At 31.5% G+C, this 25105-nt stretch overlaps 2 protein-coding genes across 2 annotated transcripts in view; one reads left to right on the top strand and one right to left on the bottom strand.

The window, feature by feature from the left end:
* The first annotated feature begins 13538 nt into the window (after positions 1-13538).
* Positions 13539-14907, top strand: LOC21394256 (zinc-finger homeodomain protein 3). The gene has a single exon (XM_010101490.2). It carries the CDS (start codon positions 13883-13885, stop codon positions 14891-14893), a length of 1011 nt encoding a protein of 336 aa, XP_010099792.1. The 5' UTR covers positions 13539-13882; the 3' UTR covers positions 14894-14907.
* Positions 14908-21359: 6452 nt separating this feature from the next.
* LOC21394255 (protein root UVB sensitive 6) overlaps positions 21360-25105 on the bottom strand; it is a 6655-nt gene continuing 2909 nt past the window's right edge. The window contains 10 exon segments of the mRNA XM_024167791.1: positions 21360-21830; positions 22346-22507; positions 22603-22704; positions 22895-22959; positions 23060-23143; positions 23300-23372; positions 23479-23580; positions 24650-24769; positions 24853-24963; positions 25060-25105. The exon segment at positions 25060-25105 is cut by the window's right edge and continues 29 nt beyond it. Coding sequence (XP_024023559.1) covers positions 21777-21830; positions 22346-22507; positions 22603-22704; positions 22895-22959; positions 23060-23143; positions 23300-23372; positions 23479-23580; positions 24650-24769; positions 24853-24963; positions 25060-25105 — 919 coding nt within the window. The 3' untranslated portion in view covers positions 21360-21776.

The raw sequence follows: 25105 nt of genomic DNA, 5'->3' as shown, positions 1-25105 counted from the left end.
TTTTTACAGTAAAAAATTCTCAGAAAATGTCACATCTAATTTTTTCTGCTACAGTGAAAAACTCTAAAAAAATATCATATCTCAACTCGAATTGAAAATTTGAATCCACAAAGTGAACGAGACATCAATAATCCCGCTCATTTATTTAAAGTCCATGCCAAGTCAATGAATATTGCTTGACGGCTTGTGGGAATGGGAATGAAAATGAACTCATTTTTTTACTAAAATAAATTAAGCAACGACTTGTTCTATTGATAGGATTACTTGTGTGATTTCTATAGTAGAAAGAAACACGACAAGATTGTCAACAATTTTTTATTTTTTGTTTTTTTTGGGAGAACCGAGAAAAAAAAAGAGTCCAAATAGAAATGATAAATGGTGGGGCCTATATATATATATATATATATGTATGTTACATATATAAGATGTATGTATATACAGAGAAAGAGAGAGAAGACAAAAAAGCTTTGGGGGTAAATAAAGCCTTAAAAAGGCTTAACAAAATAGCATGCGTCTCTCTGTGTGTCTGTCTCTGGTCTGTCCGAGTTCGAGTGTGTCTCTTGGATCACGCAAATGCAAAAATGAAGTATTCCCTCTTCTGGTTTTTACTTTCTTCTTTTCCAAACCCTTTAAACATTATCATGATCAATATATATGTGTGTATGTATATATGTATATAGGATTTATAAGAAATGTAAACATGATATTTGTTCTAATGAAACATAAAGAATAAACATATTTCGAACATAAAGGTTATACATGAATGAATATTATGTTATACTTCTCACATTTTTAAGTTACTTGGAAGTATGATCCTGCCAGCAGGACTATATATATGTATAAATATATGATGTCAAATAAATATGATCTCTGCCCCCAAACTCAACAAAGTTATTCATTTTGTGCGTGTCCAAGTAAGTAAACATATGATGTCAAATTATGATGGTTTGACAAAAAGATAGAAAGGAAAAATATTGGTTTTTTTCTCCAAATATTAATTTTACTTCTGTACGTTAAGGTCTCGTTCAGTTTGCGGATTCGAATTTTCAATTTCAGTTAATATGTGATTTTATGTGGGTTTTTCACTATAGTAGAAAAATTAAATGTGATTTTTTGTGAGAGCTTTTAATTATAGTAAAATTGGAATTAAAAACTCAAATTGGTGAAATAAACGATGCCTAAATCATTGGAGTATTGGATTGTGAGCTGTATATGATATTGGTCCCCTCCAGCTAGCTGTTCTATCCATAATGTCAATGTCCCAAAAACCAACAGCAGAATTCTGCAGCATCTCTCTCTCTCTCTCTAACTTCTGCGTGAATGCAATTACAAATGCATGTCAATCATCTAAAGTTTTGTCTCTTTTTATTGAATTTTTTCCCTTTAGTAAATACCCAACATATATAGTAAAATATTAAGTAGCATATAGTAATGGTAAACGAGAATATTTACTCTTTGATAATATTTTTTATTCATTATCTACTTAAGAAAATTTGGTTGACAAATTGGTTTTTATCTGATAAAGACTAGAATATCCCATTTTCATGTATATCACTAATTAAGTCATTAGACAAAGAAACTCCAATATGGTAAAGCAGTCCTTCAGCATTAATTACTAGGTCCTTATACAATTTTCGCTTTTCCTTCTATACGTAATTACTCCATAAGAATCATTAAGTCAGCAAGGTGATGCCTAATACAATAATTTTCCTTTTCTTTTCTTTTCAAGTGTAAGAAAAAAAAAAATGTAACATGAAGAAATTGCCACATTCAAAGGTTTTCGAAACGTTTTCGAGTGCAGAAGCGTGTACGTGCGGATCGCGTATAACAAAAAATTTTCATAAAACTTTTGAATACTATATAAATTATATTAATTTGTGCAATAATAAATTAATCATATTAATTTATATAGATAAATACCTAGTGAACGATTAGGCGGTTAACTTGAGGTCTTTGACCATGAACAGTCCAAGTCCAAGCTTTCTCAAAAAATCAGAATCTTCCTTGTCTAGTCTTTGAAATCTGCAAGACCTAGAGTGTGGGTTCTAATATAGAGCTATTAGATTTGATCACTCGCTAATTTGTGAGCCTTCACTATCAACACATGTATGTGAAGAAATTGAGAATTAGAAGAACTTTTCTTCTCTTTTTCTCATTGTAGAAACTGGCCACCTATGGAAAATAGAGAGCAAAAAATTATCTACTCTAATTTTCTATTGTCTCATGTTTATAGAACACTAGGAGAACCCATTTACTTTATCTTGAAGAAAGCAATAGAAAACTGGTTATTATTATATTTTAATCTCATTAAAATACAGTTTCCCATTTAATTTTGGAAACAAATTTATCCTATCTTTTTACTACATGGCACATAAATAATAAATACACTTTTTTATATAATAAGGGCCCGTTCAGTTCGTTGATTCGAGTTTTTAATTCGAGTTGAGATGTGACTTTATGTGAGAGCTTTTTACTGTAGTAAAAAAGTTAGATGTGATTATTTTTTAGAGCTTTTTACTGTAGCAAAACTCGAATTCTAAACTCGAATCGGCGAAATGAATGGGGTCTAAATGTCCTTATTACATATCATGCTTTAAGGACACTATTCCTAATAATTTGATCATAAAAAGTCAGCATGAATGATCTTCCATTATGCTAATGTGCTTCTTGGAGCCCGACGTGTGCATGCTCCTCAGAAATGCACACTTTCGGTTTAGTTACTTGCATTTTAGAGGAACTATGTGGAGTGAAAGAGGGATGGATCTAAATAGTTACTTGTGCAACCGCTCTCTGGTTAGAGCTCAAAATAATAGTTACCTTTTTTTGCAATTACGCATTTGCCCCTCTACTAACCCTCATCATCTCAAAAGCGATAGAGGGACATTTTTGTCTATTAGCAAAATTTAAGAGACCAAAGATGTTACAAATTAATTAAAATTCATAAGGGACAAAAGGGTCACAAATTGTATAATTCGTGAAACATTATGGACGTGTTTGGAATTCGTTCTAAAATGATTTTATTTTTTTGTATAAAAATGAAAATGAAAACGTTTTCAATCTCAGACATAAATCATTTTTGAAAATGCGTTTGGTAGTTTTATGAAGATGTTGTTTTCAATGTAAAAAAACTCATTAATGTCTCTCTTTCTCTCTCTCTGCTCGAGAGATAGGAAAATAAAAAATAAAAAACGATTAAAAATCGTTTTTCATTTCTCTCTCAGTTTACACTAAACCAAAAAATCGTTTTCATTTTTGTTTTTTTTCTTTATTGCGTCAAACGCCGTTTTAAAAACGTTTTTATTTTTTCTTTTTTTAAAAACGTGAAAAATAAAAACGTGATCAATTCTAAATTAACACGGCCTATATTATAAAGCCTTGCGCTAAATACTTGTGGATCAGTCCATAAGTAGAAAAATTTTCAACTAGCTAGTTTCCCCTTCAAGCTCCAATATTTATCCGAATTCATCACACCTTTATAGTGTTGAATTATAGTATTTGTCCAAGAATAAAGAAAATAGCTATCTCAACCAACTTTTGGCTGTCACAGTACATAATTTTACAAAGAAAAAAACGACAACACATAAGAAATGTTTCATGAAAAACAAAGTAAAGTCATATAGACAAATCTATGTGGGAATTCCAAAGCACGCCAATTTGCTATAGCTTTTTGTGCTTTCTTTTATTTTTCCATATCACACACACAATCATGAATTTAGAAGGTTTGTGGTGGGGTATACTTTGGATAAGCGCAGCTGGCTAAGCTTGGCAGTGAAAAAAAAAAAAGATGAAGAAGAAGTAGGATACTAACGAATTGTGTAAAAGGAAAGGTACTTGTGCCCTTTTTTCTCAAGTTTCCTTGTTACTTTGAATCTTATATATGCCATGCCCAAGGAGCTTGTTGGCTGGTAATTTGGTGCCTTTATATGTTGGACAACACTTTGCCATACAAAACCCTAGAAAAAAGTGGTGGGAATGTTCCCAACGGCTAGTGATTAATGATCTTTTATATATATAATGTGTATATATACATACATATATATAGATTCTATTATTCATTAAGGGTAGGGTCCAGGGTCTCCCAAGACAGGAAGCAAAACCTACCCCCAAGGCCAAATAAGTGGTTTGTGCATACTTGAAAGAGACATGTTACTATTAAGCTTGGAAGAGACACCAAATATTCAAAATTTGAACTTTCAGATATTGGTTTCCTGATTCCCAAAAAAAGAGAAAAATGCTGAGAAAAAGGACAATATTCCAGCATTTTATGCATAATAATGAGAGCTAAAAAAGTACAATTAGTAGTTAGATTACTGCACAATCATAAATTATAGTCGACATAACTGGCTAGCTAGAAGGGAAATTGAAGAACAATAACTAATTAACTACTTGGGGAATTAAGAACTCTGTGGGACCCCTCCTTAGTTAATGAAAGGATAGTGCTGTATATTCCGAAGTTTAAAAAAAGTTTTAAACATTTTCCATAGTAATGTATTCGTGGTTTTCCATACAAAAGTATGGCTATATATGTACTTGTCTAAAATTTGATTGATATCATGTTGTTCTTAGCGCCCGAACTTGTAAGCGAAAGATCGCTTCGTATGGTTTGTATAGTCACTTACATTTTTCTGCATCGATCGCAAAGTCATTTAGGGTACAATTTAATCATGTTACGATAACATTAAGTGTTGTAGATCCAAAGAAATACAAAAAACTTGGATTTTATCACTAGAACTCAAAATAAGGATTTTTTTTTTTTTTTTTTAAAGAAGATTGCAAAAATACATAAACATCATGATTGCAAAATGAGATAGAGAATGATCGTTTGACAGTTTGATGAGATGCTACTAGTGAAAGTAAAGAAATTGTTGAATATAATTTCTGATAATTTGAAACTAAAGGAACCAAAACACATGCAACAAAGAGGTGCTTACTTTAGGTGATCTCTTTCTTTAAAAGGAGAGAGTGAGAGTGAAATAAAGAAAAGAAAAAGGAAAGAAAAGAAAAAGTGGGTTCATTCCTTAATACCAAGTTAAAAATGATACCCTTTAACATTGGTGGTGGTCACCCTTTTGCCATCTCTCTAACAGGCATTCATTATCTAGTGCTGCAAAGAGAACAATTTTCTTGAGTAGTTTTCAAGCAAAGCCAGCCAAAGCTTCCTTTGGGTAAGCAGATATTACTTTAAAATGTTATGATCAACACAAAAGCAAGAAAAGCCTAGTCCAAAAAAGAGATATTATGCCAAAAAAAATCCATGTAATAAACAAAGTGATACCTAATTTGGTAAAAGCTTGAACAATTATGTTGTTGTTGTCTTCATGACAAACATATCTTAGTATAAAATTCATAGATAGAGATATGACATCTATAATAAAGAAGGGAAAGCCAATAAGACAACGTAATTTGATTTGTAAATGCAAAACTATTATTGGCATCTTAAAGGGAAGTTCTTGGTTTCCTAAGACTAAGCATATCACACCTTTAGGGAGAGAATGAGGTAGTTGGTGAGATGAGATTATTATACTCATAATAAAAAAGTAAGTTGGTATATCTTGTAAGAGGAATAAATATATATGAAGGGACATCATGTGGGCTTGATTTGCTTTATCAAGATAAGATAATTTGGTTGACCAATATCTAGCAATATTAGTTTTTTGTTCTTTTAACAGATTACAAAGTTTGCTCTTTTGTTAGTTGATGAAGAAAACCCAAGTAGAATATTAGCTACACAGAATCATCTTTATATTTCTATAGATCTTTTGTTCTTTGTTTTTTTGTTTTTGTTTTTTTTTTTCTATAAAGATAACAGTATTTAAGGAGAACAAAGCTTGAATATAACACCTTTGGGCCATGCACATATATTCTGTCCTTTTTTTTTTTCTTCTTCTTTTAATCGCAAAAGTACTATAAATAAATATTGTTTCTCAGGTCCCCACAATATTGGACCTAATTTAATTAATATCCCAAATTAGATTCTTTTCCTCAATGTCTTCAATTTTGGAAGGATGAGAGAGATTGGTGAATATTTTCTTCTTTTTCACTGGTTACAGATAAGGATTAAAAAACACACACACACACACACATTTAGGGCCTGTTTAATTCGCTGATTTGAGTTTTTAATTCAAGTTGAGATATGACTTTATGTGAGAGCTTTTTACTGTAACACAAAAGTTAGATATGACTGTTTCTGATAGCTTTTTATTGTAGTAAAATTTGAATCGGTAAAAGGAACGAGGCCTTAATTTTGGTATTAAATATGCCTTCTAATATGCCAAGAGTAATGCTGACAATACTAGTATGGATAAATACTCAATATGAGCTTTTCGATGATTTTTCATTTACAATTTTTTCTTCTTTTACAACTTTGAAATACAAATATCTCCAAATATGTTCAAGAATAGGAGCTTGGGGTTCAATTCAATCAACAAGCTTGTTATTCAAGCAACCTTAAAATGCTATCAAAGTCTCATTTTGATTCTAAGTGAAAAAAAAAACCTTCTAATATTTAGATCTTTATGTTAACAAAGTTCTAAAGACTTTTAAAATGCCATTTTGACTCTAATTTTTTTCACTACACCGAGTATATAGAGCACTACTCATCTTAAGTTAGTCTTCAAATATAGGATCAAAAGTGCAGTTTCTATGGTCTTTGCTCATTAATATTAGGTGCCTATTTAAATATTTCAATGACATACTAATTTCATGCATGTACTTAAGACAGAGTAATTAAGAGGAAGATGGCAAAGTCTTATACTTGAAGCAAAGCTTACATGAGTATGTTATGGATGAAAAGGATTAGAGAGATGGGAAGAAATAATGCCAACCTATTTATAACCCTCTTAGAAAATTACTTTTGTTTTACATGTAAAATTTTCTTTCCATATCTTTCTCAATATTAGATTTAATCATAATTAGTATAAAATATAGAAATGACTTGTACACAAAACTAATAAAATTGTATACAAATATGACAGTTCAAAACAGAATCAATTGAGCGTCTTGTATTCTGATGGAAAAATCTATTTATAAAACTTTCAAAATGATAAAGCGCGTCTCTTTTTAAATATTAAATTTAATCAAAATTATAATATTATAAAATTATATACAAATATGACAGTTCAAAACAGTCATTGAGTGTCTTGTATTCAGGTGCAAAAATCTATTTATAAAACTTTCAAAATAGTAAAGCATGTCTCTTTTTGAATATTAAATTTAATCAAAATTACAATATTGAAATGAAAATGTATGCATGACTAATAAAACTTTATACAAATACGAAAGTTCAAAATAGAGTTTTATCGATCGAGTGTTTTTTGTAGTACTTCTCTGCTGCAAAAATATGGTAATTTGAAGAGATTCAGGCTTTGTTCATTTCACTGATTTGAGTTTTTAATTTTAAATTTTTACAGTAAAAAACTCTCAAAAAATGTCACATCTAACTTTTTTTACTACAGTGAAAAGTTCTTAAAAATGTCACATCTTAATTTAAATTAAAAATTTAAATCCGCGAAGTGAACGGAGCCTCAATAAATTACTCTGATGAAAATATACAAAAAGAAACGTAGACGAAAACAGTACAGGGAATTTTTGCTGACACAATAATTAGGATGGATAAGACATAGGAGCTGTAATATTTATGAAAAATTTATATTTCCAAAAAAGAAGAAAAAAAGAATTTCTTTTGTGGGGCTTGAAAGTAAGACCACCTTGAAAATTGTGATATGAAGCTGCTGGGCCTGGGTGTGTGTCAACTGTGCTATCAAAACCATTTATTCTAGTGGCCCCACTCTTCCCACAGTACCATAATAAATAATAAATCTTCTCTCTTTCACACACAACACGAGCTTAATTATGAAGATCAACACGCTTTAACTTGTTGGAAAACCAAAAAAAAAAAAAAAAAGAAAAAAAAAAGAAAAAAAAAGAGAGAGTCAAAACATAATGATATCTAAACTACTTAATACAAAATATCATTACATGCAAGTTGTTTTGATTTCAGTGTCAACCCTCTTGCGTACAATCAGATGTTAATGAAATATAAACACTGTGTACATAATTAAATCATGTGTAAGTATAGTATTAATTCTTTATTTTTAATGAAAAAGTATAGTATTAATTCAAGCAATTATATATATTGGTGTCTTTTCATGTTATATACGTGTGTATATAAATATATATATATAGATAGAGAGAGAGAGAGAGAGTGTGTGAAACCTAAAAAGAAGTAAGAAAAGCAAGAAAGGCAAAGTAGCAGTCATTATAGAGAATTACTAGAAGAAGAGACAACAAAGATAAAACAAAAGAACTAAAGATGGATAAAGTCTTTTAAGTGTGGTGTATAGTGTGGAATAAAGGCAAGGATAATAAAGGAATAAAGTGGATTTGGATGATAATTTAATAAAGGTTGAACTATTTTGCCTTTTTATTTTTATTTTTTATTTTTTTACTTTCTACATGAAGAATGTGGAACAGAATAAACGGCACAGAATGAGCATGTATTTATTATCCAACTAAAAATAATTTTAAAAATCCATTCCGAATTTTATTGAAAGTGATCTAAATGACGTGATTATATCCTCAGGTAATATAGCTCTAAATTTTATACAATCGAAATCAGTCAATATATTATATCGTAGACCAAAAGAAAGGAATAAAGTGATGAATATATTCGTCTGAAATACTGCTTTTCTCAGTCTTCTTACTTGCGACAATAGCAATAGCTTGTGCACCTTTTCACACAATTTTTTTATATGACATCTAATAATTAGCCCAAGATATAGATATATACGTATTTATATGCGTATATATCTATGTGTATTGAAATGTTGTTTTGTACATGTACGCAATTACAGTCTGTTTGATTGAAAACCGGAAGGAAGGAAAATATTTGAGAGATTTTAGGATGGCAATTGATAAATTGAGATGTTTTGGTAGGAAGGAAGTTTGGATGGATTGGAAATTTAGGTGGAAAAACTAAGGAGTGGGTCCTACTATATTTCTTTTTTCCACAAGTGGGCGGAAAATGTAATGAAAAATGCGGACAGCTAATTAAAGTGAGCAAGATTAGTAAAAAAAAAAAATTAAAGTGAGCAAAGTTACTAAACTACTATTTTCTCCATCAACATCCAAGTAAAAAGTTTAAGCGGCAATTTTGAAAAATTAAGCTAGCGGGTGGTTTGTATTTGCTAATGTATAGCAATTGTATGAAAGCCCTATCTCGTTGTATTTGAAACTTCATATTTAATGCATGATACGTTGAATGTTAATGACAAATGGTGATGCTAAATTATTTTTATTGCTTTTTTGGGAACTAAAAAAGATATGGTTAATACTACTTGGATAAAATGGTAATTGCCCCTAAAATAATTCTTCTGTTATTTTAGTTTCACTTCCCATGTCAAACAAGAGAAGGTAAATTCATTTTCATTCTTCTCGATCATACCAAACAACTAGAGGGAAAATCATAATCTTTACTTTCCTTTTAATTTTTTATCCTTTACAATTCTTCCTTTCCTCTCATTTTCTTTCCTTCTTACCAAACAGAGTGTTAATGTTTAAATGACATTTCAAAGTGGGGTTCTAAAAAAGTGGGAATATTGTTGGCAGAACAACGTAAACGCATCATTGGGTTTTGATTTTGAGTTTATAGACCTTCAGTTTAGGTGGTTACCTTGTTGGCCACTACGGAGGTGAAGGACATGTTTTTGTAGCTTATTTGTTTATTTATTTTTTTGAATTTTGAATAAAAAGAGGATCATTAATGTTATCCCATTTCTTTTTTTTTTATCATTTTGAAAATTTTAAGGCTCATTAATAGAACAGAAAGAACTTAATTAAATTCTATTCGAAAGATGAACTTTACATTCACTCGTACTATCATACACTCAACGCCGCACAGTATATAATTGATCGAATAAGAATCTTAAAATAAAGTAGTAAAGTATCGAATCCTACGCGCATCTTGAGAGAAGAAGTAAAAAAAAAAATAGCCTTACTACTATACTAACCCATTAGTGGTTTTGTAGCTTGGTTATATAATTAGGTATTAGCTGTTAAAAAAAGAAGAATTGTGAAGGATGAAAAAACACTACCGTTGAAACAAATTAATGGTATAACCTTAATTTTTTTTTTTTTAAAAAGATGATGCATGAATTTATAAGTCTAACTTTTTCCAATATTCATTTACACCAATTATGATATATTACGCACTGAGATTTATATCTTGACAGATTAGAGAGTTGGACTATTCACACCCACTTTCTCTCCAACCTTTCATATGATCAATATCAAGGAATCCAAATGCCATTTGTCCTTTGAATCCAAAAGGCGGCATCATTGTCACATTGAGTAAATCCTTATTTGTTGAAACAACACTTGTATATGAAAGAGGATATATATACACACACACACACATATATATATATATATATTCAATTAAGTACTTGGTTTTTCTGAAAATGCTCCATTGGTACATAGCTAAGGCAATGAGAATTAAATAGAAATATATCCCAATTATATTAACAACCTTATAGTTTCTCTTGTTAGCTAAATATCCAAAATGTTTCTTTCATTATAGATTTTGCACTTGTATTACTCTTATAATATTAGAATTAATCTTAGGTTAACTAGCTAGCTTTAGATAGAGCTCTACACATGAACCCTAAACCCTAAACCAGCCACACATTTATAATAATAAAAAAAAAAATCTTCCATCAACCACTGTTACTAATATAAGGGTTATAACTTTTCTTTCACTCACACTTGAATGAAGCCTCGTGAACTTTATTTATTTATTTATTTTGGAAATTTTGACAATACAAATAATTAGGAAATAGGTAATTTTAAGAAAACCCTCCGGTTTGGATCCAACCGAACCGTCCTTTTTGATCTTTTTTGGTTCGGTTTATTACCAAACTGACCATTTAAATTAAACTGTACCATGAACTAGAACTATGGTTAATTTGAGTGTACATTTTCTTATATATATATATGATGGTTAATAAATCATTCACGTGATTAGCATACAAGACACAAGTACTGCGTAGGCACATATATATATATATATATAATATTCAATCTTCATGCATGATATATATAATTTCTGAAAGTAACTTAACAGGAGACAAACTCAAGAAAATATAAATGTTATTAAGGGCATCACATTTATCGTTTTCTGTCAAATTAAAGTGAGCCCTGCCAAAGACATGATACAACATATAAGTTTTGAATTATAACATTAAAATATTTTAAAATTTTGTCTTTGGTCCGTGAATAACTTCTATATATACACCAGTCCTATCTGGAATTTAAATTTGTGTCGATTATAAAAATATGGAATAAAATTATTTAGGTATCTTGTGTTATAGCGAAACACATTCTTAGTACTCTGTGTTTTTTATAATATTAAAACGGTACCTCGACGTTTTAAAAAACATCTTCTTAATATCTTGAAGTTGATTTTTAAGATGTAAAATAATTTTAATACCCTTCTATTTAATTAACCAAAAACTAATAAATATAGAAAAAAAATCATGAACTTTTTTATCTGTTGTTTTCATTTAATATTTTATTGTTTTAAAATATTTTCATATTTTTTTAAAGAAATATTGATTCCTATTTAATAAATAAGAAGTGTAGTTTAGACATTATATGTCTTAAAAATTAGCTTCACGATACTAAAAACATGTTTTTAGAAACATCGATGCACCGTTTTAATATTATAAAAAAACACAAGATATCAAGAGCATATTTCGCTATAACAAATGGTACCAAAATGAGTTTGGTGATGTTTGGTAGATGGATTCGTTTCCTGATTCGAATTATAGTTCGTGATTTGTTACAGTATTTTCTCTCACAAAATATACATGTAAATCAAAAATAGTTCTAATCACATAGTTTTAATCCATGAACTAAACGCACCCTTTATCCCTGAAAACATTGATAAGAGAAGTGATATTGTAAGGGTAGAAACGTCAATGTGTCTACATTTTTTCAGAGCTAGGTTCCAAATTACACACTTGTAGAGGAGACCTTGCTAATTTTTCCTTGAAGAACATGCATATCAATCTTTTTAGTTATATAATTTCTCTGTCTGTCTCTTCCTCTGTCTGTCCTCTCCACTCTCTGACACACTACTCACCATATAGCGTAAACTTGATGCCTGATAGTGCAAGCAAAGCAAGCACACCTCATCACCTTTTCGCACTTTCTTTTTTATTTTTTTGTGTTTATTTTTTTTCTTTAAAAAATAAAATAAAATCCTCTCATTTCCTTCCTCACAAGACTCACTGCATATTTTTCTTTAGTCTGAAAAATAATAATAGTAAGTGGTCTTTCTACAGTACGATATCATATTAGTGGTGCACACGTTTCTGACCATCGGATATGATTATACCGATAAGGCATGTATCATACAGAAAGTATAGGTTTCTCACGGTTGAATATGCTCAAAATTATATCAAAATAAAAAAATAAATATCTATTTAATTCGTTGATTTAAAATTTTAATTTAAGTTAAGATATGATATTGTGTTAGTATTTTTTATTGTAGTAAAAAAGTTAAATGTGATTGTTTCTGAAAATTTTTTACTGTAATAAAACTCGAATTCTAAACTTAAATCGGTAAAATGCACTGGTCTAGTATAACATAGAGGGCCCGTTCACTTCGCTGATTCGAGTTTATAATTTGAATTGGGATGTGATTTTGTATGAGAGCTTTTTACTGTAGCAAAAAAGTTAGATATGATTATTTCTGAGAGCTTTTTACTGTAGTAAAATTCTAATTCTAAACTCGAACGGCGAAATGAACAGGGCAGAGTTTGTTATATAAATTTGACGTCTAAAAAATATAGTCATACTCGAGTTCATTTTTCTAGATCCTATGCACCAGAAAAATCTATTTATTAAAAAAAAAAAAAATTCTTTTTGTTCTCCTTATGGCTCTCTCACTACTACTATAAGGCATAAGATCTTGTTTAGTGCTTCACTAGCAAAACCCACCTCCTAAACTCTCTCTCTCTCTCTCTCTCTCTCTCACTCACTCTCATTTCTATCTTCTTCACCGTCCAAAATTATCTGCTGCTGTTATCATGTCGTAATTTATCCTTTCTTCTCATTTCAACGATCATCAAACATTCCTCTTTCATCTTTTTTTTTCTTTCAATCTTGTCCTTTTGCTGCGTGGAAACTACTAGCCCAGCTAGTACTACTGTTCCCAGCTTCATAAGTAATTAGATTTTCTTTCTTAGAGCAAAAACTTGACGTGAGTTTAATTTTCTTGTCTTCTTCATATCCGTTTTGTCTAAGCTAGTTTGAATCTTTCAAGGGTCTTCTAATACTTGTTTTCTTTCTTTGATCATGGAGTCTTTTGTTTGTTTTGAATAGTGTTTGACCTCCATTTCCTTTCTTATAACTCAGAGAAAGAAAGTGCTTTTCTCTACTCAAAATTGGTCCTCTCTCATTGCCAGTAATATTTTCCTGTCTACAGTAGTACTTTCATCTTCTTTCTTTCTTTCTTTCTTTCTTTTCTTTCTCTTTCCTTCTCAGTTGACCTCCAGGTAATTTTTTTAATATATATAGGATATTCAAAGTGTGGTCATGAAGATCAACCTTTTGCACTTCTTTGATCAAAAAGCCTCTCCTATAGAAGCTTAATTATACTCTCTTTATTTTCCTCTTCACCTTCCAATTATTTCTTGTGATTTTCTCACTCTTTCTCTCCTTTTGTTGTTTGGTCTGCAAGAAAATAACAGTTTTAGCTAGGGAGTACTCCAATTAGATCACATGAGGCACTAATTAAGAAAATCGTCAAATTCCTTAAGTTTCCTTAGCTATAGGTCCTTTTTCATAACCCAAAAAAGAGAGAAAAAACAAAAAGAAAGTTATGGAAATTTCAAGTAGTCATCAACAAGCTGAAGCTGGAGAGATGCCAATCCCCATAAACAGTGCACCATATGGTGATCATGGTAGTACTACTGCTCATCACATGATCCATCATCACCATCATGATCATCAACCCCACAACCACATGATTAAAAACAATCCTTCCTCATCAGCATCAGCATTAGTAGTCCCCCAAGCAAACATCCCCAGCTCAAACAATAACAACATTAATGGTGGCAGTACTAATCCCCTACTTCCCACCACCACCAACACTACCCTACAAGATCATGATCATCATCAATATCATCACGTGGGGCCCTCCAAGAAGCAGGTGGTGATCATAAGGTACAGGGAGTGTTTGAAGAACCATGCAGCCTCCATGGGAGCCAATGCCACAGATGGGTGTGGGGAGTTCATGCCAAGTGGAGAAGAAGGCACCATTGAAGCCCTCAAGTGCTCAGCCTGCAATTGCCACAGAAACTTCCACAGGAAAGAAATTGACGGTAGTGATCATGATCATCATGATCAATATCATCATCATCATCAGTACATGATGAGATCAAGAAACAAGTTCATCTTGGGTTCACCAGGAGGACAATATCACAACCCTACAATGGCGGCCCGGGCGCAACTGCACCATCAACACCACATGATCATGTCATACAACAACGTGATGGGGTCCCACCACCAGCAGCTCCCTAGTTCAGATCAGTCTGATGATCAGCGGGAAGATCATGATCATCATGCTGGTGTAGGTGGGGTAGGGATTTTAAGGCCTACCCCACAAGGGGTGATGAAGAAGAGGATCAGGACAAAGTTCACACAAGAACAGAAGGAGAAAATGCTAAACTTTGCTGAGAAAGTTGGGTGGAAGATTCAGAAGCAAGAAGAGTCTGTTGTTCAACAGTTCTGCCAAGAGATTGGAGTCAAAAGGAGAGTTCTCAAGGTTTGGATGCACAACAACAAGCACAATCTAGCCAAAAAAATTATTATTCTCCCATCTTCTAATTAATTAATTAATATTTATTTATTTTCCATCTCTCTCTCTCTCTCTCTCTTTCTATATATATACACATGTATCTTCTTAATTTTGTAGTTTGTTCTTTACCTCTACGTAGTACTCTCATGATGATTAATTAACTTTGGAGTGCTTTTTGTGTTTTTTTAGTCCTTTTTTCTTGTCATTTTGTGGTGGTGTCTAAATTTGGTACTATTATATTGTGGCTAGTTTTTTGTTAGAGCTAGTGTTTAAAAATAACATTGGTTTAATATTTCTGATTATATATTAGAAACAAATTATCCATCCGGGTTTGATTGGGAGTGTTCGGATAATTATCTATTGATCTTTTTCCTTTTTCTTTTTTGGGGAATATATATTAATTGTTTGCTTGTAAAATGGATAATCTATTGATATATCCTTGCTTAATGTTCCATTTATTTAGTAGAAATTGGATTCAAATTTGATGTCTGGATGATATTATAATATTATATTGTATGAGTCTGCTGATGAGTACTCCGAGAGATGTACTGAACTCTTATTCTGAATAATCAAGTAAGAGCTACTAATTGAGTAGTTAATCAATGCTTATTATTTTGTTATTATTATATATGCTAGAAACAGTCCCCTAGATTGTAAAAGAATTAATTAAGAAGAACAGATTATCAGGAGAACAACAAGCATATATACATATGTATGTTTTATATATAAACGTGTATTTACGCCATAATTAACTACCAATGCATGTTTCGTTTTTTTGGGTTAAATATAATGAATGCATGTTTTTTCTTGCCTTTATTAACACTGCGTCTCGTTATTAGCAATCTCTTGCCTTCTGTAAAGTGGTCATGTACTTGAGGGTTTCTTGCTGTTTATATGTACTTTTTGGAGAAAATGACATGGTATTATAGGGTTCTGCAAAAAAAATACTTTTTACTAGTATGACACTATTACAAATCCTCATATCACGTATAAATCACATGACAATTCAGAAAAAAAAAATTAAAAGGGAATTAGCAAAAAGTTGGACGTTTTAGAACTCGTTTTAAAATGATTTTATTTTTATGTATAAAAATGAAAATGAAAACGTTTTTAATTTTAGACAGAAATTATTTTTAAAAATTCGTTTGGTAGTTTTATCAAGAGATTATTTTCAGTGTAAAAAAACTCATTAATATCTTTATTTATTTCTCTGCTCGAGAGAGGAGAAAACGAAAACAAAAAAAGAAAAACGACTAAAAGTCATTTTTCATTTCTCTCTCATTTTACACTAAACTAAAAAATCATTTTCATTTCTGTTTTTTATATTTATTGCGCCAAACACCGTTTTGAGAACGTTTTCATTTTTTTTTCTGAAAAAACGTAAAAAATAAAAACGGAATCAACTCCAAACACGGCCGTTATGTCTTAACTGGTAGGGTGTTTTTTTTATACTGTACCATAGAAATTTTCCAATTAACCATCTTGTGGACCTTTGTTGTAACATTTTTATTCCGGTTTCCATAGCCCTTGGTCGTTGAATAAAGGACGTACTAGCTGAGGGTGTTTTTTAGTTTCTTTATTTTTACTCATAGTATTATAGTTTCTCAACACATACCAAGAACTATGATAACGTTACACATGCGATAATATATGATATCAGTAGCTAATTTAGTTTTCTTCTTTCTTCGTCGAATAGAGCTTAGGGGCTCGTGGAGCCCTAGCTTCGCACCTAATAGGTGCTGGGGGGTCATCACACTTGGCCTAGCGTCTATTAGATGCGATGTTGGGGCTCGCGGAGACTCGAACCCTTCATCTTTTTTCTTAGAAACAAAAGATATATTTGTATCTATATACTTACTGATGGGCAACTCAGCATTTCTGGACTATAATTATAGCTCATCCTGAAATATATTTATGCTTCTAGGCTCACTTATAACATCATTTTTAATTACTTTTAGTATTTGAGTACTGTTGAAAATGAGTTATTTACGTGACATATCTTTGTTTCATATCATACCTAATGTTGCAACTTGCATGTGCTAAACCCTACATGGGTACTTGATTTTTCTCTCCTTTTAAAAAAAAAAAAAAAAAAAAAAAAAAAAAAAAAAAAAACCCCTTTTTTTTAAAAAAAAAAAAAAAAAAAAAAAAAAAAAAAAAAAAAAAACCCTCTTTTGGCTATATATATACTGAGGAGGATCAGGATTTATTTAATGAGCAAAAAGCATAAAATCAGAAGGAGACCAATCCATGATATGTTTAACAGTTAGTCGTAGGATTTTGCCGTTATTTTAATATCTGAAAAACACACAAACATCAAGCATATATTGTTTCCAACACTTGGAAGTTTAAGAGGAAAAGAAAAGAAAAGGGAAGCTATAATAGTTTTGGTATCCATCCCTGGAAAGGATTACAAGATTGATGAGAATTATAGAAGTTAACATTTAGAAAGAATACTTTTGTTTATTATGAAAAAAATCCATATAATTTAACTTCTTTTTTTTTTTTGAGAATTATAGAAGTTAACATTTAGAGTAATACAAAGGACATTCTCTTCATAAAGAAACCTTTTCAAAAATTTTACTAACATAAGGATACTTTTGCTATTATATAAAAAGAAATCACATAAGTTAGCTTTTTTTTTTTTTTTTTTATAATTACATAAGTTAGCATTTAGAGTGAATATATGAATATAAAGGAAATTCCTTTTATATAAAAACTTTTTTCTTTTTTATGTGTGGCTGTTAGAATTAGCTTAGATTTCTAACTAAAGCCTAGAGGAGAGAAGTAGGCTATCACGGCCTTAATTAGATTCAATTATTGTCAATAAGAAAAATAAGATTTTAAGTAATTATAAAAAAGAGAGAAATGAAATATTCTTCGATGGCGTACTTAGCTAGTATAATATCAACAGTGCAATAATGCTAATTTAGGATAATAATCCTTAAATGTGACTTGTGTACTAGATTAATTGACCTGAAAACAGAACTCTTTTAGACAAATTAGTTTTGCCTGTATTTGTGGTTCAAAATTGCTTTGCCACTTGCAGTTTGCACCACGCACGTACAATCCATAACCACTCAAATAGTTATGCCTCACAACTAGATTAAAGTCAAGTGACTCTTGTAACACACTATATATATATATATACATACATACAAATATGCATATATATATATATATCAGTTTTTAAGGTCCTTCATCTTTTTTTATAGATATTTTATGTATGTAAAATGTAAACGTTGAGGTGTAACATTACATTTATTTTATGTATATTAATGATTTTAAAGATGTGTTATAGTTTGTGATAAAAAAATTTGTTGTCATGCATTTCAAGGTCCATTACTACAAAAAATTACAGGCATGTTACACGTTGCATTTGCATGTTACACATATATAAATGTTGTTACACTTCAACCTTTGTATGTGGAGTGGTCCTAAAAAAAAATATACATATTAATATTTAAAAATTAATATTTGTTTCATGTAAAAATGGCTTTATACAAAGTTATAACAATAATAAATTTTTCTATCACAAATCATTATTTTGCCATTTCAAAATCATTGTTACATAAAAAAGATAACAATATATAGGACGGTTTTTCGCGAATGATCAAAGACAAATCCAATGTGCCTATTTTAGTGAGAGCTTAAGCCGAACCACAAACCTAAACGTCTGATATTAATCCTATGTGCTCTCTCTCTCTCTCTCTCTCGTGTTAATCGAGAGAAGAGAAAATGATCTGAATTCATTTTACCCCTTTCTACTTTTATACTAAGAGTAAATCAAAACTGGAGCGTTTGAGAAAACAAACCTTTAGTTTGAACCACATATACTTCAAAGAAATATAACCCATGAAAATAACAAGTCGATGAGCTAGTTAAATCTATCTATATTGAACTTACCATAAATAAAAAGGTTTGAGGGAGAAAGAGAGAAATTAAATATTGCCAATGATGATTCCAACTACCATCTGCCTACCTTCACTTAGTTGACTTTGGAATAGTGCACCTAACTCTTTTTTATATGAGAAAATTTTAAATTTATCCTTTGTTTTTTCCAATTCTATTATGTATGTTACTGTATAAAATTTTAATGTCATTATAGAAAATAATCTGTAGAGTATGAAGCAATAACTTACCGTTTATGAAAGAAAATCTATAAAAAGATAACCAACAAGTTATTAGTGACGTAAGATAAATTTATTAGTGTTATTTTATAGATGACATTTTTGAAAATTTTTCCTTTTATTTTGTTTTTACTTCGCAAAAACAATTTCTAAACCATAAAATTTCCGCATATTTTCTTTTCTTTTTTTTATAAAGGATTTTAAGTTTTAACTTTACAAAACCTTTGAAATGTAGGAGTGAGAACAGTAAAATTCTTTTTGACAACAGGTAATCTTGATAAATATTTTTTAAAAGTGCATAAATTAAGATTTTTATTTTTTATTCATAACTTTTTTTATCATTTACTTTTGATTCATAACTTTCTTAGTCAAATAATTACATAAATAAATGAATATTTATAAAAAATAAGAGGTAAAAATTCAGACTTATCAACTCTTATGGGTAAATTATGTTTTTCTCTATGACAACTCCTCATTTAAGAGGCCTATTAAATTCTCTACCATGATTTCTGAACCATGTATTTATTGTGTCCTTGAAAACAAAACAAAAAAACTTGTTCTCTATGGGACTGGTTGTCACCAAAAAATGACATGTCCACCCACCTGTAATCTGCATCCCTATCTTCTGAATGATATTTATAGTCCAATGTACTGTCTACGCAAATTACAATATTTTGATAACATAAATTTCAATCTTAATGCACAACCATGCATCCGAATGGCTCTTTTTCTGCTGTTCTGCAAAATGCTTTTGGGAAAAAGTAGCAGAAACTAAAATTTGTAAAAACTTCTTTAGCAATATTATATATAAAAATATGTATATATATATATATATATACACACGTCATCTCTCTCAGCTGGACGACGAAGAACAGGAGAAACGTCCCAAAAATCCAAAAACGTGCTACAATTGTCGTGTTGTAATGTCGAAATATTAAAATGCCATAAATTTATACAGTACTCTAATGCAGTTATGTTTAACGAAATACGACACCATAAACATCAACAAAATTATTTGTAACATATCATTTTATTTGCTTGAGATCTAGTATTGTCTCATTAGGAGAATTATGTGGTAGGGTTAAAAACAAAACTAAATGATAGTTTTCATCTGATAGATTAAATCTGGTATAATATTTAACTTTAAAGCCGAGCAGAATCGTATTAGATTAAATAAAAACAATTCAATTTAACGAAACCTGATATGAATGACACTTAAAAACTGTATCCTACCAATAGGGACCAAAGAATTCTCCATCTTATATAATCTTCCAAACGACAAATCTCTATTTTACCATAAATAACCAGTGCAAGTCTACCTTAGCTGCCATTGCACCAACAAAATCTTTCGATTTTCACAGCATTTCGACTTTGTTATGTAATTTAGATAGTAATTTAAGACTCCGTTCATTTCACCGATTCGAGTTTAAAATTTGAGTTTTGTTACAATAAAAAACTCTTAGAAACAGTCACATCTTCTTTTTTTTACTACAATAAAAAAACTCACATAAAGTTACATCTCAACTCAAATTAAAAACTCTAATCAACGAACTAAACGAGCCTTAAATGAGCGACTGAGGCGTTCGCGCTATCAACCTCAACCGTACAATTTAACAATCAACCTCAACCATACAATTTAACTCAGTCAGTACAAATGAAGTGGGTGTAACAGTTCCGTTTAGTGAATCTTATCATAGTGTCCAACTCTATGCAATATACACCGTTTTTTATTTGAATCCTACGGTCACGATCAAGGGTCATGTGATGTCTTATAATAAGGTGTTCCCACCGTAGAATCTCCCAACTTAAATAATACCAATATTTCTCAGGACAATTATTCAGAATAAGATGTCTAAGACAACCTTTTGACGTGCATATACTGTGTATACACTACTCTTGCCTACATGATGTGAATATGCTAAACACTGCACAATGCAAATAGGACATGAGAGAGAGAGAGAGGCCAAGATTTAATAGTCGACATGGCAGAAGTGAGAAGACAATGCTCTATGCCCTACGCCGTCAGAGGTTATAGGGTCCATTCCCTAGACCTACTGTGTATGTATGACTCTCCAGACTACTAAAAGGAGCTATGTCATTCAACACAAAAAGTGCAAAAATGAACAGTTTTACGGCCAAAAATGAAAATTTTGTTTGCTATTATTGGCATTCAATGCTCTTAATGAAGCTCCTGACTTCCGGAAATTGTACCCTTGAGCTGACAAGGAATTGAAAATTTCATTTTTGACTGGCAGAAACCTAGATTATAATATAGAGTTTTGAGGCAGGAAAAAAAAAAAAAAAAAAATGAAAGAGAAAAGAGCCCCAAAAAACTAAAATAAAAAAAAGAGGTTTGAGGGAAGAAAAAAAAAAAAAAAAAAATGAAAGAGAAAAGAGCCCCAAAAAACCCAAACAAAATTGAGAACACCCTTTTGCGGTAAAGAAAAGAAAAGAAGTCGCTATCTGTCTGTGCACTAGTATGTTATGCTATCTGCAACTAACTACATACATGTATAGTTCAAAATTCCAACATGTTCATCACCATCCATGTTCCACGGAGCAGAGAGGAAAACCTTCATGGTGTGCTTCGGGTGCTAGAGTGAGAGAGCTGATTGGCTTCAAGTGAGACGTGATTCGCACGTTGCATTGATCAGGTGCCGTTACTGCTTTCGAAGGTTTACCTCGGTTACAATCGAGCATCAGGGCACTTCATATTAGGCCAGTCAAAGCCCAACCTTTTCCGGGGAGATGGAAGAACCTGAGCATCTGTCATCCAATTAACCACTTTAACATAAACGAGCGCGACCGGGATTAAGCAGTGATTCTGACATTGTCCAACCCTGCAAGCAAATTTGAATAGATTCATGTCAAGGGTACGTATTGCAAAATAGCATGCAAACCATCAATTATATACACATTTTTATATGTAAGATATGTAACGTATATCCAAAGTATTATCAGCCAGAAGCGTAGTATCATATGCTTCAGCCTTCAATCAAGTCGCTCTGTATTTTTTTCAACTGAAAATTCACAAACTGACAGATAGAATTATCCTACATCATACCACTTATAAGTTGAACCACTATCTTATGTAATCTTTGTAACAACCTAACAGGCCATTCTAGCAATGAGCTTGCCATTGGAGAATAGGAAGGTGGCAAACCCATTCCCCATATACCAACCAGAAGCACAGTAACAAGAAAATAGAATTAAAAACCAAATCTACATAACAGTAAAATATATAATCTGGGATGGACATGACCTGCAGCTCAAACCAACCCGACTAGCCTGATAACTACTAAAGAAACCAATTAAGCAGGTAATTAAAATATAAGCTAACATATTAAACAGCTACCTGCTCCGCAGCTTTATGCTTGAAGAGCCCATATGATGATGAAACTATCTTGCATGACTCAGCAATTTGATCCTCTAAGTCACCGACTTTTGGCATAGAGTATGAATTACCATCTTTCATATGCTTCTGTGATGAATGTATGAAATGCAAAAGCACATGAGCCTGTACAAAATGTTAAACGTATCTTAAAACACTATACAAGAGGAAGTACTTCATATTCATCATTCTTGGGCAGACAAAAATTGTGTATGTCTCACATGAAACGCCGCTTTCAGAATGTCATCTGACTTTGCCTGATCCTTTAGCAATGCATATACTTTGTCCTTTGAAGGGTTATATGTAACGATGTATTTCTCCATCTGTCATAAATAAGAAGAACATGATAATAATGAGAGAAATTAAGAGTTGATCAAGAATAAAGATATTAAACACAGCAATGAGTCTCAGCATGTTTGGGCGCAGGTAGAGACAAACAGAGAGAGAAACTTTTGAGATAAGGAAAGACAGACAAATAGAATTTCTTCAAAAAAAAACTTGTAAAGCACACACCTCAAATAAAGGTTCTAAGGCAAGATATGGCCCTGGGTCTTGGAATGCATCTTTAAATCTCGACCCTGCATGCAATTTGAAATCACTCGAGGTTGAAATCAAGATCTAGCTGGTAATAGTTCATAGATAATGGGCCAAATCAATCTACAGGTTACATCTACATACCAAGAACTACAGGCCTCTCTTTCAACCAAGGGAAACTAAATATGTTTTCATTCATGTTCCCCTCCTGCAAAGACGGCACAAATCCTACAAACGATAACACAATATAACATTTATCAGTAACTTGGACTTGAGCTCCCAATAATTAACATCATAAATATATATACTAGGTGGTCACAAGGGAGAAAAACAAGACTTGAAAAAGGATAGATGTGCACATCCATGATGCAAAATCTCTGTAACCTGTCTTAAGGAAGGAGTCTACTGCTACAGTGAATCTTGCCCGGTTCAATGTGTGCAGCACCACAGATTTAACCTGAAAATACATATATGCGACATGGAAAGCAAAAATCCCTCAGAAACAAGAAAAATAAAAGACATACAGATTGTAAAGGATATATGCTGCTGCACTATGATCTTACCTCTTGGTAAGAGCTGAGAACATATCCACATGAAAGAAGGGCAAATGTCGTAACTAATGATGGATTTCTTTTTGAGATCAGTATGCTCATTCCAGTTCCCAGCTTCACAAGAAATTAGAAACATTATATTAAAATTCAGCTGACAAAAAGTGTCATGCATGACAGTGCACTATAAAATCTAAAAAATTAACAATCTGTAAGTTTATAAAGTTCCTAGCCAGATCTAAAATTTAAAGGACAAATCTCCGTTACATTTGATGAGAATCTAAAAATGCACTAAAAATGCTAGTCGGATGACAGATCTTGAGTAACCTGCCCTTCTTTATATAACATCATTTCTGTTAAAAGTATAAAATTATTGTTAACCCACCTCCTAACAGCTTAAGCTTTTGGGATGGATTGGTAAACTAACATGGATCAGAGCGGGAGGTCCTGAGTTCAAATCCCCGTAATTGCACTCTTTATCTCCATTTAAATTGTCATCATGTGTTGGGTCTTTAATATATCTCGGGCTTAAATATTCACGTGTTGGGCTTTCCAATTAATTTACCCACACAATTGCCTATTGTTCAGCCCACACGTGAGGGGGAGTGTTAAAAGTATAAAATTATTATTGACCCACCTCCTAACAGCTTAAGCTTTTGGGATGGATTGGTAAACTAACAATTTCTTCATAGACTTCTGTCCTTTTGTACAATAAATTCTAAATTGCATTAGTTTTCAAATTGGCTCTGAGAACATGTATAGGTAAATTCTTATGATGAGATATGAATATTTTATTTATAAAATGGTAGTATTAAGATCTCGAGAGGGATGAGAAATCCTCTTGTAGAAAGATCTTAAGAAGATGAAAAATCCTCTAAGAAGATCTCAATAAGATCAGAAGTCCTCTTAAAAGTTGTGGATTTGTTTTTTGGATGAAGCCAACATATACTGGCTGATTCCTAGCTGTGTAGCCATCTGATGGCTGGGCCTTACAGTTGGAAATGCTGGGCAATGTTCGAAAAAAAATTTCAATATCTTATTCTATGGGATTAAATTCAACCTTCTTGACTTCCCCAAAATAATTTTTTTTCTATTATTTATATTTTGTACTCTGTTTGCCAGGTCATCGTATTCTCCTTTTGCCAATAAATTATCCATGGGAATTGCTCAAGTTTGACAAGCATACCAGATCTGCAATATTGCCAACACATTCTCCTTTAGCAGTGACATCTCCAATGTTCTCTCCTTTAGCAAAGGCTTTGTAAATTGGTGTGCGAGTTGATGTTGATGTAACAGCACCAACATTCTATCAACAAACAATAAAGAAATCAAGGCTAAGAAAATGACTGAACAACAAGCGTAAACCATGTTAGAGAAAAACTTTCAAACCTTTGCCACATTAGCTGCACAAGCAAGTGGAAGGAAAAGATGAGGCACAGCTGCAGTAGCCAATTCCACCCCAGCACCCAACTCCATGAGAAGATCACCCGCAAATCTCAGCTGTAATATAAAATATTTATAGCAGATTGCTCAAAACATGACATGTGTGGTAACTGTTAATCAAAAGTTTTTATCACAACTTAAAACCAACTCTACCTGTTTTAGATCATAATCAAATTTCTTTCCTTGCCGGGCAAAAATC

The sequence above is a fragment of the Morus notabilis genome, unplaced genomic scaffold (genome assembly GCF_000414095.1).
Source record: "Morus notabilis unplaced genomic scaffold, ASM41409v2 Scaffold1340, whole genome shotgun sequence".
In the NCBI taxonomy this organism is placed as follows: Eukaryota; Viridiplantae; Streptophyta; class Magnoliopsida; order Rosales; family Moraceae; genus Morus; species Morus notabilis.
This window is presented reverse-complemented; position numbering and strand designations above follow the sequence as displayed.